General features: G+C 44.9%; 1 protein-coding gene across 6 annotated transcripts in view; it reads left to right on the top strand.

The window, feature by feature from the left end:
• The window catches only part of NPHP4 (nephrocystin 4), a 141737-nt gene that overhangs the window by 64557 nt on the left and 63287 nt on the right, over positions 1 to 13893 (top strand). For all 6 annotated transcript variants that reach the window (XR_011073448.1, XM_068538758.1, XM_068538757.1 and 3 more), the window contains exon 11: positions 6684 to 6866. Coding sequence is in view for 5 of the 6 variants with exons in the window: in XM_068538758.1 (XP_068394859.1) it covers positions 6684 to 6866 (183 nt within the window). In the remaining variant the exon portion in view is untranslated. The remainder of the gene's footprint in view (positions 1 to 6683; positions 6867 to 13893) is intronic.

Genomic DNA, 13893 nt, shown 5'->3' with positions numbered 1-13893 from the left:
CGTGTCTTAGTCTGCTCAGCCTGCTGTAACAAAATGCCACATATTGGGTGGCTTAAACAACAGACATGTATTTCCCGCAGTTCTGGAGGCTGGAGGTCCAAGATCAAGGCGCCTGCAGATCTGGTTCCTGGTGAGGCCTCTCTTCCTGGTTTGTGGACACCACCCTCTCGCTGTGTGATCACGTGGCCTTTCCGTGGTGTATGTGTGTGGAGGGAGAGGGGGAGCTCTCTCTTTCTCTTCTTATAAGGGCACTAATCCCACCAGGGGGGCCCCACTGTCATGACCTCATCTAAACCTAAGTACCTCCCAAAGGCCCACCTCCAGATGCCATCACTTTGGAATTAGGGCTTCAGTGGATGAATTTTGGGGAACACAAGCATTCAGTCCATAACATCATGTAAACTTTAAAATTTTTTGATCTAGTCAAATGTATCAGTCTTTTCTTTCGTTGTATCTGGATTTTGAGTCATAGTTAAAAAGCCTTTCCCTACTCCTATAGAAGAATTTATCCGTGTTTTCTCCTAGTACGTGTATAGTTTCAGTTTTTATGTTTAGATCTCGTTTGTGGTGTGAGGGATGGATCTAATTTTATCTTTTTCCAGTGGCCATCCTGTTGTCCCGATACTACTTATTAAAAAGTCCTTCTGTGCTGCAGTGATTTAAGATGCCTCTTAGTCATACTCTAGATCTCTGTTTATACTTGCATCTGCTTCTAGACCTTTATTCTGCCCGTGGCCGCTCTGTCTGTTTCTGTGCTGGGACCACAGCGTCTCGGCAGGGGCCCCGAGGCTGCCGGGTCTCTGGGCGGCGGGTGCGGCCTGCAGCCCCTCCCCGAACTTCAGCGTCAACAGGTCTAGCTCCACAAAGAGAGCTCGCTGGCATTTTTATTGGGATTGCATTCAATTTATTAACTTGTGATGTCCTAACCAGGAAGAGGGGAAGTCTTTGTGTTGGTCCACTTCTGTTTTTGTGTCTTTCAGGAGTGATTTTAAATATAGGTTTACAATGTAGATTTTAAACAGTTGAACAGTTCTTACTAAGTTTATTCACAGATATTTAATTTTTGTGCTGCTCTTGTAAGTGGGATTTTCTCTTTCATGTGTTCTGGATCTTCTTTTTTTGTGGACAGTCATTAAACAGTTTTTTTTTTTTTTTTCAACCAGCACTTTATATAGCTTTTGTCATGTACCTCACTGTTTTTTAAATTACACGGTATTTTGACGTCATTACAGATTCACATGCTGTTGTAAGAAATAAGCAGAGAGATCCCACGTCCTCTTTACCCCTTGTCCCCAGCGGTAATGCTGTTTTTTGGTTTCAAGTCCAGCTGGCCGACTTTTTCTTTCAGGTCTTGCATCCTCCGCACGGCCTCAGCCTGGCTGGCGTGCAGGCTCTTCCCCTCCGTCCCTCCCCCCTGCGTTCCCTCGCCTGCCCTGCATGTTTCTCTGTTGCCCGCTTCTCTCCCGCTGTGCTCAGGATTTCATGGTGCCCTGGGGGTTGGGGTAGGGGTGGCAGCAGACAGCTTCAGTCTTACTTCTTCTCCGGGTGGTGACTCTGAATGCAAGCGAGCTGCCTTCTCCTGAGACCCCCCCCTAGGGACCCCCTCATAGAAAGGCTGGGGCTGGCCTCAGTGCGTCCCTTCCCTGTAGTAGCCCTTATTCCAGGCCGTGGAGTTCCCTGTTGACCTGCACTGGGGTCATGGCCCCGTGCAGCAGAGGTGCCCACAGGAAGGGATGCCAGGCTACCAAGCCTGAGCCCCAAGGTCACGGGCTCTGTAGGACCCAGTGGGAGATGCGAGGAGGGAAACAGACCCCGGCAAGGGGCCGGTTCTCCAGAGGAAGCAGATACGAAGTCCCTGGAGTGCCCACGCTCTGGCTGCAGGGCTGCAGCCTCCAAAGGACAAGAGGCTGCACGCCTGTCCACCTCACCAGCCACGGCCCCAAACTCATGACGGATTCCCTATTGCTTCTTTCAGCTCTTGTTGAGTTGATATCTTTTTTGCAAAGAGGACCAGAGTGTTATGAGCCCTTTAGCCAGTATGAAGAATAATTCTAGGTTTACAACTTTCTTAAAACCATACCCCTGTTGTTTTTCATTGCTCATGTGTATGTTTAAAAATAATTACCGTACTCTGTAGAATGAAATGAAAATATTGCCTGCCAAATGATTACTGTGCTTTTAAATGACTCTGCATATACTGTGTCGTATACGGGCAGCTTAAACGACTTTAATTATATGTCGTTAGGTTTCCTTTTCCACCCTGAATATGTATGAAGGAAATCAGTCTGCAGCAGCTGCCGCGTTCTCTGTATGTCTGAGTTGGAAAAGCTTGTGGCGTATAATCGATCCATTTCTGGAAGGAATGACTTCGGGCTGATGGTATGTGGTTTGTGAGCCTTCGCTTTGCCCGGTGGTCCTGGGTGCCTCGTGCTCCTTGGCAGGAAGGACGGGGGAGATTCCGGCTCTGGACGCCTGTTTCTCTCCTAACTCTTCCCCTGGGGTGTGTTTCAGGCTCTCGGGCCTTGCGAGGTTCACCTCAGTGGCCAGGCACCCAGCGTCCTCTCAGGAGGATGCGGGAAACAAGTCATCTTAACCTTGTGCGTTGCCTGTGGCCCAGCTCTGAGACCTCAGAGCCGCCGGCTGCCAGTGTGGACCGGCCCGGCTCGTAGGCGGGTGCACGCTCCTTGGTCTGTGCTGCTGGGCTGGGCCGTGGCCCTCCCTCCGTGGCCAGCATTCGCGGACGGTGCAGAGGGTCACATGGGCCAGTGCATGTGATGGACAGACCTGTGCCTGGCCCAGGCCGGACTGCCTTCTGCCCCGTTCTCCATCTGTCCCGTGCTTCCTAAGTCTCTCTCTGTGACTCTCGGTCACCACAGCCTCTGTGATGGGCATGCTGTCGGGGACATTTAGACACGTTCTGACACAACAGTTTGCTTTTCTCATTTGTGCTCGCCAGGGGCCCCAGCGTGGCTGCCCCCATCCAGGGTCTGGCCCTCGGGCCCAGCTCTGTCTCGGGAGGTGGCCTCAGGGCCAGGGGACCTCCCCCCACCCCCTGGGTTCCCTGTCACCTCTGCAGTGTGTTTCTGGGCCTTGGGCTGCGGTGACCAGAGTTAGCGTGGAGGGGGCTCAGTGGGTGACAGGGGGCCCCGGCAGGAGGAATTAGGTCTCACTGAAGATCTAAAGGAAAGTCAACCTTGTGAAATAACCTGAAGTTTTACCTGCCTCGAAGGGATTTCTGAGTTGGTCTGAGGACAGAGGCCGAGGGGGTTCCTCCTGGGGCGGCCTGAACAAATTGCCACAAACTACTTGGCTTAAAACAACAGACATTTATTCTCTGTCAGTCAGTTCTGGATCCAGAATCTGCTGGGCCAAAATCGAGGCGTTGGGAGGGCCTTGTTCCTTCTGGAGGCTCGGAGGAGGATCCTTCCTGCCTCTTCTAGGTTTTGTTCCTGGGCTGTTAAAACAAAGTGTGGAAGTGGATGTTTGTGTAACTGACAGCTGCCTTACATAGAAGAGTGCTGTGCAGACTTAGGATGAGAAAACCAAAAGGTGTGTGAAACCGGAAGCTGGGCATCAGTCACCGCACTTGAAAGGTTAAGCCAGAAGGGGTTGCACAAATAGCATGAAAATGGGGGCACGTGTTTTATTTTCATTTTGATCCTGTAATAAACTTATGAATTTTTTTGGGAGACGGCTGTTTGCAAATGTAGTCTAGGTAGTATTGAATCCTTATAGTTTTTTTAGTGGCCAGTTTTGCTAATACATGTATAATTTATTTTTAAAAAGCAATAGACTTATATCAGCTTTTCCCTGATACACCGTAGTTTGTTCAGTACCGTTTTATCCTGTCAATGGCTAACGGGATGGGAAGGGCAGACCGCCGTCTTTGTATTTGACAGACATTGAAAGTTATGGCACAGAATCAGACTCTTAGGGTTCTTAACTTGGCTGATTCTTTGCTTGTACTTCCAGGATGTGGGTTTTTTTTTTTTCTCATTGAGTTGACAGGGACCCAAATCCTTGCTCATGTGGTGGTATGAAGTATCCCACCCATGGTCTGAAGTTTGCCTCCAGTAAAGGATCAGAATAAGCTGAAGTGGGTGGTGTGAGGTCCAGTTACGAGGGGGCCTCAGGAAAGAGAGATTAATTCACAACCAGGCACTGATTCTGGATGTTCCCCCACGTGGATATAAAGGATATAACGGGATGGGGTATCATCTGGAGTAGTCTGGGAAGACTGACTCGGATGAAATGCCCGCTTCCTGTTCTGTATTGGGGTCCCCTCGTGCACACCCTCTGCTGTGGTTTAAGCCAGTTGGCCATCAAGCCGCCTGTGCTGGATTCCAGCCAGAGTCCTTTTGTGTGTGTGTGTGTGACGATCTGCCCTGGACCTGAGTGCAGTCAAGTCCTGGCTGTGACAGTGGCACACAGCTCACCCGTGTCCAGCCACATGAGCAGGGTCCGTGGGGAGCCCCGGGCACACCGCTGGAGCCTTCCCTGCCTCTGTGGCCCCAGACACAGCTCGGGTCAGAGGGTCCCCGTTGGCATGGCCTTTCCTTTGGGACCGTGCTCTGCACCATCACAGGCAGGCTTGGGCTTCCATTCCTTCCGAGAGTCCGAGGCCCCCTCCTTGCAGCTGTCAGCCTCCCTGTGACCACGGCCTGAGTTAGGGGGCGGCTGGGTTAGTGCGTGCAGCCGGTGGTCAAGAGGGACGGAGGGCCATTGGCTCCCTCGGCTGCCCGGCGGCAGTGAGGCGCCACGCGGTCCTTGGCTCTCGTCCTCGCAGGGAGGGAGATGCTGTGGCCACGTTGCATTTTACACCTGCCGCCTTTGGGTGGCTTCTCCGCAGCATTACCACTGAGGCTGGAATTGTGGGGCAGAGGCGGGCGTGGCCGCTGCCCCGAGTCCCGGCTGTCAGTCTGACTGCGGTTAGTGCCGCTGGGCTCTTGGGGTGGAAAGTGCTGTTCCTGGGCTCCAGTCTCACCTGGTGTCGCCAAGCGCCCCGTGTCCTCTGGTGGCGAAATGGCCTTCCTGGGGGAGCCGATGTGCCAGGGAACCTGCAGAATCTGCCATTCAGGGCCTGGGGGCAGAGCCGTTGTCTCTGAAGCTGCCATAATGGGGTGGATCACAAGTCTTGTTGCCCAGCCGAGCAGGAATTTCAGGACCCGACCACGGCCCACTCCGAGTTCCGCTTTATTCTTGCTGCTTTTTTTTTTTTTTTTTTTTGGACCATTTTTAAAGTCTTTATTGAATTTTGCTACAATATTGCTTCTGTTTTATATTTTGGTTTTTTGGCCGTGAGCCATGTGGGATCTTAGCTCCCCGACCAGGGATCGAACCTGCACCCCCTGAATTGGAAGGTGAAGTCTTAACCACATGACCGGCCTCTTGCTGCTTTTTGAATAAGTGGATGAAAGTGGTTTCTTTAAAACACTACTGAATCAAGCCCTGAAGCCGTATTTGTGAAAATGGCTTCGTTTGAACGTGGAGGCTAATTCTGGGGTGTCCTAGGGTCCTCTTCCCTTGCATCTGGCCAATGACAGAGGCAGTGAAAGAAGGAACAGCACGTAACATTCAACCTGACTGATTTCCTAATTACACATAAGTTACATAGGTAGAACATACCATTAGGAGCTGAAACTTTGGGGGAGAAACTGTGTGCTAATAACCCTAAATTGAATATCCATGTGCATTCTTTTTTTTTTAATTAATTTTTACTGGGGTATAGTTGCTTCACAATGTTGTCTTAGTTTCTGCTGTACAGCAAAGTGAATCAGCTGTATGTATACATATATCCCTTCTTTTTTGGATTTCCTTCCCATTTAGGTCACCACAGAGCATTGAGTAGAGTTCCCTGTGCTATACATTAGGTTCTCATTAGTTATCTATTTTATTTTTTTATTTTTTTATTTTTCATTTTATTTATTTATTTATTTTTTTGCATTGGGTCTTCATTGCTGTGCGCAGGCTTTCTCTAGTTGTGGCAAGTGGGGGCTACTCTTTGTTGCGGAGCACGGGCTCTAGGCGCGCGGGCTTCAGTAGTTGTGGTGCGCAGGCTCAGTAGTTGTGGCCCACGGGCTCTAGAGCGCAGGCTCAGTAGTTGTGGCACACGGGCTTAGTTGCTCCGCGGCATGTGAGATCTTCCTGGACCAGGGCTCGAACCCGTGTCCCCTGCTTTGGCAGGCGGATTCTTAACCACTGCGCCACCAGGGAAGTCCCTTAGTTATCTATTTTATACATAGCAGTGTGTATATGTCAATCCCAATCTCCCAATATCCACGTGTTTTCTTCATCATTTTACAAAGTGTCTCATCACTAACACAAAGTGCCATTCCTGGCGTTTTATTCATGGATTTGGGTAGATGTTGGTAAGGCGCAGAGTGTTTGAAAACCTGCAGGAGGATCCTACAGGAAGAGGAGGAGTCATAAAGATGGTGTTGGTCTTCAAGAGGGTCCTGGTTAGGGGGGTGGGGTCCCAGAACCGGAGGCTGGCTTCCCTGCTCTCTGTGAGCCACTGATGTGATGCCGTGTCCTCCTCCTGTGGTGGTTCTTTCTTTTGTGATGACCCCCTGCCTTGCTACACTGCTCTCTAGTGAAATTTTACCGGGAAAGCACTGTTGATTTCCCCCACCCGAGTGGGCTTGGTAATGACTCATGACCGATGTGCTTTGTTTCCATTCCAGGCAGCTTCGGTCACCTCCTTGTCGAACCTGGCGTGTATGCACATGGTACGCTGGGCTGTCTGGAACCCCGTGCTGGAAGCCAGCTCCGGGCGGGTGATGTTACCTCTACAGGGTGGGATCCAGCCCAACCCCTCGCACTGTCTGGTCTATAAGGTACCCCCAGCCAGCATGAGCTCCGAAGAGGTAAATTGTTAAGAGGCTCCGTAAGTATGATTATTTTCTGTGAGCTTCTAGCAAGTTCATGCATTTTCAAAATCAGAAGCTGACAAGTATGTTTGCTGATGTTTCATGAGCACTGTTTTTTCACGTCATGGCTGTGCCCTTAAAAAATAAGTGTGGTTTCTGAGTCATAGTCGGCTGTGAACTCACTGAGGCCGGTTTTATCTGGGGTCTTATAATGTCGCCGGTCATGTATCAGTCTCTCAAAGTGACCTGCGGGGCCTGTGACTCTTATTTGTATACATGGTGCCATGAGATCCACTTCTGTGCTTTTTAAAAAGCCCTCTTTTTTTTTTTAAATTTATTTTTTTTTGAAGTATAGTTGAATTACAATGTTGTGTTAATTACTGCTGTACAGCAAAGTGACCCAGTTAACATATATATACATACATTTTTTCATATTCTTTCCCATTATGGTTTATCACAGGATATTGAATATAGTTCCCTGTGCTATCCAGTAGGACCTTGTTGTTTATCCATTCTAAATACACTGGTTTGCATCTGCTAATCCAAAACTCTCCCCCCCAACCCCCTCCCCCTTGGCAACCACCAGTCTATTTTCTATGTCCCTGATTCTGTTTCTGTTTGATAGATAGGTTCATTTGCGTCATATTTTGGATTCCACATGTAAGTGATATTGTACGGTATTTGTCTTTCTCTTTCTGACTTCGCTTAGTATGATAATCTCTGGGTCCATCCATGTTGCTGTAAAAGGCATTATTTTGTTCTTTTCTATGGCTGAGTAGTATTCCATTGTATATATGTACCACATCTTCTTTATCCATTCATCTGTCCATGGACAGTTTGCTTCCATGTCTTGGCTATTGTGAATAGTGCTGCTGTGAACATTGGGGTGGATGTGTCTTTTTGAATTAGAGTTTTCTCCAGATATATGCCCAGGACTGGGATTCCTGGATCATGTGGTAATTTTATTTTTAGTTTTCTGAGGAACCTCTCTACTGTTTTCCGCAGTGGCTGCACCAACTTACATTCCCACCAACAGTGTAGGAGGGTTCCCTTAATAAAAAGGCCCCCTTGAGACGTTTGGTGCACTGGGGGCTGTGTCTCGTGTGGACAAGGCTGGGATGGGAGCCGGGCAGTGGGCACTGCCCTGGCTGGTCTTTGTGGCTTGTCACTCATACCCACTGGACCTCAGCTCTCTCCAGCTGTGTCTGGAGGGGAGGGACCACAGCAGGACTTAAAAAAAAATCCATTTTGAAATGAAGCTTTCTCTGATCCCCAGTATAGAAAGCAAATAAAAGTGGGGCAGGGCCAGTGGAAGCGTGTGTGTGTGGGTCTTATCCCCTGGCCTCCACTGGCTTGTTGGCGGCCTTGCGGGGTGGGGAGCAGAGACCTGGGGGCCACAGACCCCGTGTGACACCACTGCTCTGGCTGATGTCCCAAGTCCTTCCTGACACTACTAATGGGTTGTGACAGCGTTTTTGCCTGGGTGTGTTGTTTGATTCTTCTGCTGACATTCCTGAAATACACCCGTCCTGTCTCAGCAGCACAAACAGGAGGCTTTTAGGACTCAGTTGTCTAACTTTTCTTAGGTAAAGGACCAGACCTGTTATATCAGTATGTCATCCGTGTGCTGAGTCTAGTGACAAACATTGTTTTCCGTGTTATTATTTGTGGTTTGGATTATGCTTTGGGAGCCTGAATAAGGGAGCAGCTGATTGTGCAGCTTTTCTTATTATAAGCAATGTCCCTCATTATGGGACCACATTGTGCTGCATTCCCACGTGGTCTGGTTTGAGCCCTTATCATAAAATTGCCATTAGAAATCCTGAAGCCATTGCCATTTTCTCATTCTCATTCTCCCTCTCTCTCTGTGTATGTATGTATGTAAATAAATCCTTATTCTGTTTAATTTTAGCCTTCTCATGCCACTACATCTCCTTCGCTTTTTAAGTGTGTAAACTATATTGGAGCGTAAGTGTTGTGAAGGTCTGACTCTCTTAAGGACACAAATATGTTAAATACCATCATTTTTCATGAGGAATATCACTTCTAATCAGGGCTTCTCAACCTCAGCGCTATTAGCGTTTGGGGCCAGGTAAGTCTTTGCTGTGGGTCTGTCCCGGGCGCTGGAAGGTGTCGAGCCGCGTCCCTGGCCTCTTCCCACTAGATGCCAGTAGCATTCCCCCAGTGATGACAGCCGGAGTGTCTGCAGACATAGCTGAGTGTGTTCTTCTGGGGGCACAGTCGCCCCCAGTTGAGGACCACTACTCTAAACAGATGTAATTCGCTAAAATAATAAACTACCACTGGTCACAAACTTGATTCACTCTCCTGCTCTCTAAAAGTGCCGCTCTGCTTCGTCCTGTATTTCTCATCTCATGTAGCAGTGCCAGCATCTACCCAGTCAGAGGGGTGGAAACCTAGGTAAGCCTGGTCTCTGCCTGTGCGCCCGTCAGATCTTTATCTTATTTGTTCATTCAGTGACTTTTTATTGAGCACCTGTATCTGCTCCGGGAAAAATATCTCTATAATCCCATGGAACTTACAGTTGAGTAGGAGTGGCAGATGTTAAAGAAAAAAAAATACATGCTATAAACATCCTATAATTTTTTACTAAGTAAATTTTGCGGTTTATGTTATTATGATTATTTACTGTGAAGGTAAGTAGTGTAATATGATTATGTTTTCCTTCTTAAACAACTCCTGTATTCTTTCCTTGAGCAAATAATTGTCTTTAAAAAAAATATCTCCAGAGGCAGCCGCTTTCAACTCTTAGCTGTGACATATGGTATTTACTTTGTTTTCTAAATATTATGCTTCTACTGTTATTTCTTAGTATGTCAATTTTAGAAATTGTATATTGTCTTACAGCAATGACAGATGGGAACTTTAGCTCTTTTATACACTCCTGCACTTAAAAAGCAACCCCACTCTGTCCCCCCACTGCTTGGCCTTGCATTCAGGTACTGCTGCCAGAGGTGTGCAGCACAGTGGGGTCTGGCCAGAGGATTGGAAGGGGAGCCCCAGGAAACTGGAAAGAACTAGGGGGGTCTGGAGAGGGAGGAGCTTGGAAAGTACCCCATAAAGTTGTTTAAGAAATGCTGAGCTAACCCCCAGCTTCACGTGCCTGAATCTGACCCTAAACAGCGTATCGCAGACTTTGAGAACTGGACTGTGGATGGAGTTGCCCACTGGGTGGACCACATGCAGGAGAGGCCTGAGTATCACTGCACAGGCTTTGAAAATGGAACTGGTGTTGAAACCACCACCCACAGGAGGCTGGTTGGAAACTGGGGCTTGAACCCAGCTGGGTGGATTCCTAACTAAACAAAAATATCAACGTTCTCCATAGGATTTAAACGAGACTCAGAATCTTATAATGTGATATTCAGAATGTCCATGATACAATCTAAACTTAATTGACAAAGAACCAGGAAAATCTCAACTCGTAAGGGAAAGACATTCAACAGACAGCAATACTGAGGTGACACAAATGTTGGAATTATCAGACAAAGCCTTTAAAGCAGGCATTATAAAAATGCTCCAGTAAATCGGAGCAAACACTTTTGAAACAAAGGGAAAGATAGAAAGTCTCAGCGAAGAGATGGAAGATAAAGAAGAAGCAAATGGAAATTTTAGAACTGAAAAATAAAATTGCCAAAGTAAAGTATTCGCTAGGTGGACTCAATAGCAGAATGGAGGTGACAGAAGAAAAAGTCAGTGAACTTGAAGGTAAATCAATAGAATTTATCCAGTCTGAACCACAGAGAGAAAAGTGATTGGAAGACAGTGGACGAAAGAAGCCTCAGGGACCTGTGGGGCAGGACCACAAAGGCTAACACCTGTGTCATCAGAGTCCCAGTAGAAGAGAAAGGGTTCTGTGCAGAAAAAACATTTGAAGACACAGTGGCTGAAAACTCCTCTAATTTGGCAAAAGACTTAAACCTACAGATTGAAGAGGTTCAGTGAACCCAGAGATAAATGCAAAGAAATCCACAACCAGACACATCATAATCAAACTGCTAAAAAATAAAGACAAAGTCTTGAAAACAGCCATAGAAAAATGATGCATTACTTACACAGAGACAATAATTTGAATATCTGTGGGTTCCTTAGCAGAAATCATGAGGGCCAGAAGGAAATGGAGCAACATTTTAAAAGCAGTAACAGAAAGACCCCAGAACTCAGCATTCTATTCCAGCAAAAGTCCTGCAGGAATGAAGGTGAAATAAAGACATTCTCAGATGAACTAAAACTAAGAGAATTCATTGGCAGGAGACATGCTCTAAGAGAATTGCTAAAGGAATTTCTTCAGACAGAAGAGAAATGATACCAGATGAAAACTTGGTACATCAGGAATGAAGGAAGAACATCAAAAATGATAACTATAATATAGTATTCTCCTCCTTTTGAGTTCTTTAAAATATGTTTGATGGTTGAAGCAAAAAGTATAGCAGTGTCTGATAGGATTTTTAAGGTATGTAGGTATAATAGGTAAGACAGCTATAATACACAAGGGGCGGGTAAAGAGACCTGTAGGGTGATAAGGTTTCTACAGTCCACTTGCAGTAATAAAATATAGATTTTGAGTAGATTGTGAAAAGTTAAATATTTACATTGTAAACCCCAGAGCAGTCACTAAAAATAAGATACAAAGAGACAGTGAGAAACCCAATAGATAGATAAAATGGAATAATTCAAAATAAGGCAAGAAAGGGGAAACAGGAATGAAAAACAAAGGGAACAAATCGTAATAAAATGGTAGTTCTGAATCCAGGCACACCAATAATTACATGACATATAAATAGTCTGAACACACCAACGTCAAGACGGAAGTTGTCAGGTGGCATAAAAACTCAAGGTCCAACTGTATGCTGTTTACCAGGAACTCACTTCAAATACAATGATGTAGTAGGTCAAAAGTAAGAGGATGGAAAACCATTCTGTGCAAACACTATTCAAAAGATAACTGGAGTAGCTATATTAATACCAGACAAAGTAGACTTTGGAGCAAAAGAAATTGCTAGAAATTAAGAGGGATATTACATATCATAAAAGAGTCAATTCACCAAGAAGACATACAATACTAAAAGTGTGTGCATCTAACATAGAGCTTCAAAATGCAAAAAACTAATAGTGCAGAAAGAAGAAATAGAAGAATTAACAGTTGTAGTTGGAGATTTCAACACTCCTCTTGGAGTAAACTGTAAACCTGTAGATAGAAAATCACCAACATATAGAACTGAACAATATCATTAAGCATCTGGATCTAAATGACCTTTATGGAATGCTCCACCCAACAACAGCAGGATACACATTCTTTTCAAGTGCACATGGAACATTCACCAAGATAGACCATATCCTGGGTCATAAAACAAGCTTTAATTTTAAAAGAACCGAAATTACACAAGGTATATTCTGCGATCATAATGGAATTAAACTAGAAACCAATAACAAAGATAACATAAAAAATTAGAAACACTTGGAAATTGATACACTTCTAAATCCATAAGTCAGAGAGGAAGTCTCAAGAAAATATAGAAGATATTTTGAACTGAACAAAAATGAAAATACAACATATCAGAATTTGTAGGGTGCAGCTAAAGTGTGCTTACATGGAAGCTTATAGCGTTAAGTGCTTATATAATAACAGAGAAAAGTCTCAAATCAATAATCTAATCTTCCACTTTTAGAAACTAGAAAAAGAAGAGGACAATAAACCTAAAGCAAGGCAGAAGAAAGTCAGTGATAAAGATAAGAGCAGAAACTAATAAAACTGAAAACAGAAAAACAATAGAGGAAAAACTAGAGAAAGCCAGTGAAATAAAAAACTGATTCTTTGAAAAGCTCAATAAAATTGACAAACCTTTAACAAGACTGAAAGAGTAAAGAAAAGAGAGGACACAAATTACTAATAATAGGAATGAAAGAAGGGATACCACTACAGACCACACAGGTACGAAAAGGATATTAGGGGAATACTATGAACAACTCTATGCCCATAAGCTTGAAAATTTAGATGAGATGGATCAGTTTGTCTTAAACAACAAACTATCAAAACTTACCCAAGATGAACTAGATAATCTGAGTAGTCTTATAACTTTATAGAAAATGAGTTCATGGTTAAAAAACTTTTGAAAAAGAACTATCCAGACCTATTCACTGTAAATTGTCCTAAACGTTTTTTCCTTTGAGGAAAAATAACACCGATTTTATACATTCTCTTCCAGAAAGTAGGATAGATAGGAGCAATTCCCAGTTCATGTAACAAGGCCTGCATTTCTCTGATATCAAAACCAGAAAAAGGCAGTACAAGAAAAGAAAACTATGGATACATAAGCCTCATGAACTTAGATGCAAAATACTCAACAAAATATTAGCAAATTGGATCCAACAATATGGAAAAAGAAACACCATGACCAAGTTGGGGGTTATCTCAGGAATGCAAGGCTATTTTCTATTTGAAAGTCAAAAATATGTAATTCATCATAGTCACAGCCTCAAGAAGGAAAAACGTATGGTCATAACAATTGATGCAGAAGAAGCATTTGACAAAATTCAACGTCTGTTTACGACAAAAACTGAGCAAACAGGAATAAAGAGGAACTTCCTCAGTTTGATAAGAGTGTCTACAAAAATCCTTTAGTTAGCATCACACTTAATGGTGAAAGATTGAATTCTTTTCCCCGTAGATCAGGAGCAAGTGAAGGATGCCCACGCATAGTACTCAACATCTTATTCAACATTGTACTGGAAGTTCTAGCCAGTGCAATAAAGCAAGAAAACAAAATTTAAAAACCATACAGATTGGAAAGGAAGGAACAAATCTTATTTGCAGACAACATGATTTTCTGTGCGGAAGATCTCAAGGGATTTACCAAAAGCTCCTAGAATAAACAAGTTTAGGGAGATTTCAGGATACAACAGGAGGTCAAGATAGAAAAATCAATCACATGTCTTTACACTAACGACAGCTGGAAAGCAAAATCTAAAAAACAGCATTATTTACAAAGGCTGAGTCAAAGAA

This window comes from Eschrichtius robustus, chromosome 3 (genome assembly GCF_028021215.1).
Source record: "Eschrichtius robustus isolate mEscRob2 chromosome 3, mEscRob2.pri, whole genome shotgun sequence".
Classification (NCBI taxonomy): domain Eukaryota; kingdom Metazoa; phylum Chordata; class Mammalia; order Artiodactyla; family Eschrichtiidae; genus Eschrichtius; species Eschrichtius robustus.
The sequence above is the reverse complement of the archived record's forward strand: the minus strand, read 5'-3'. Positions and strand labels throughout refer to the sequence as shown.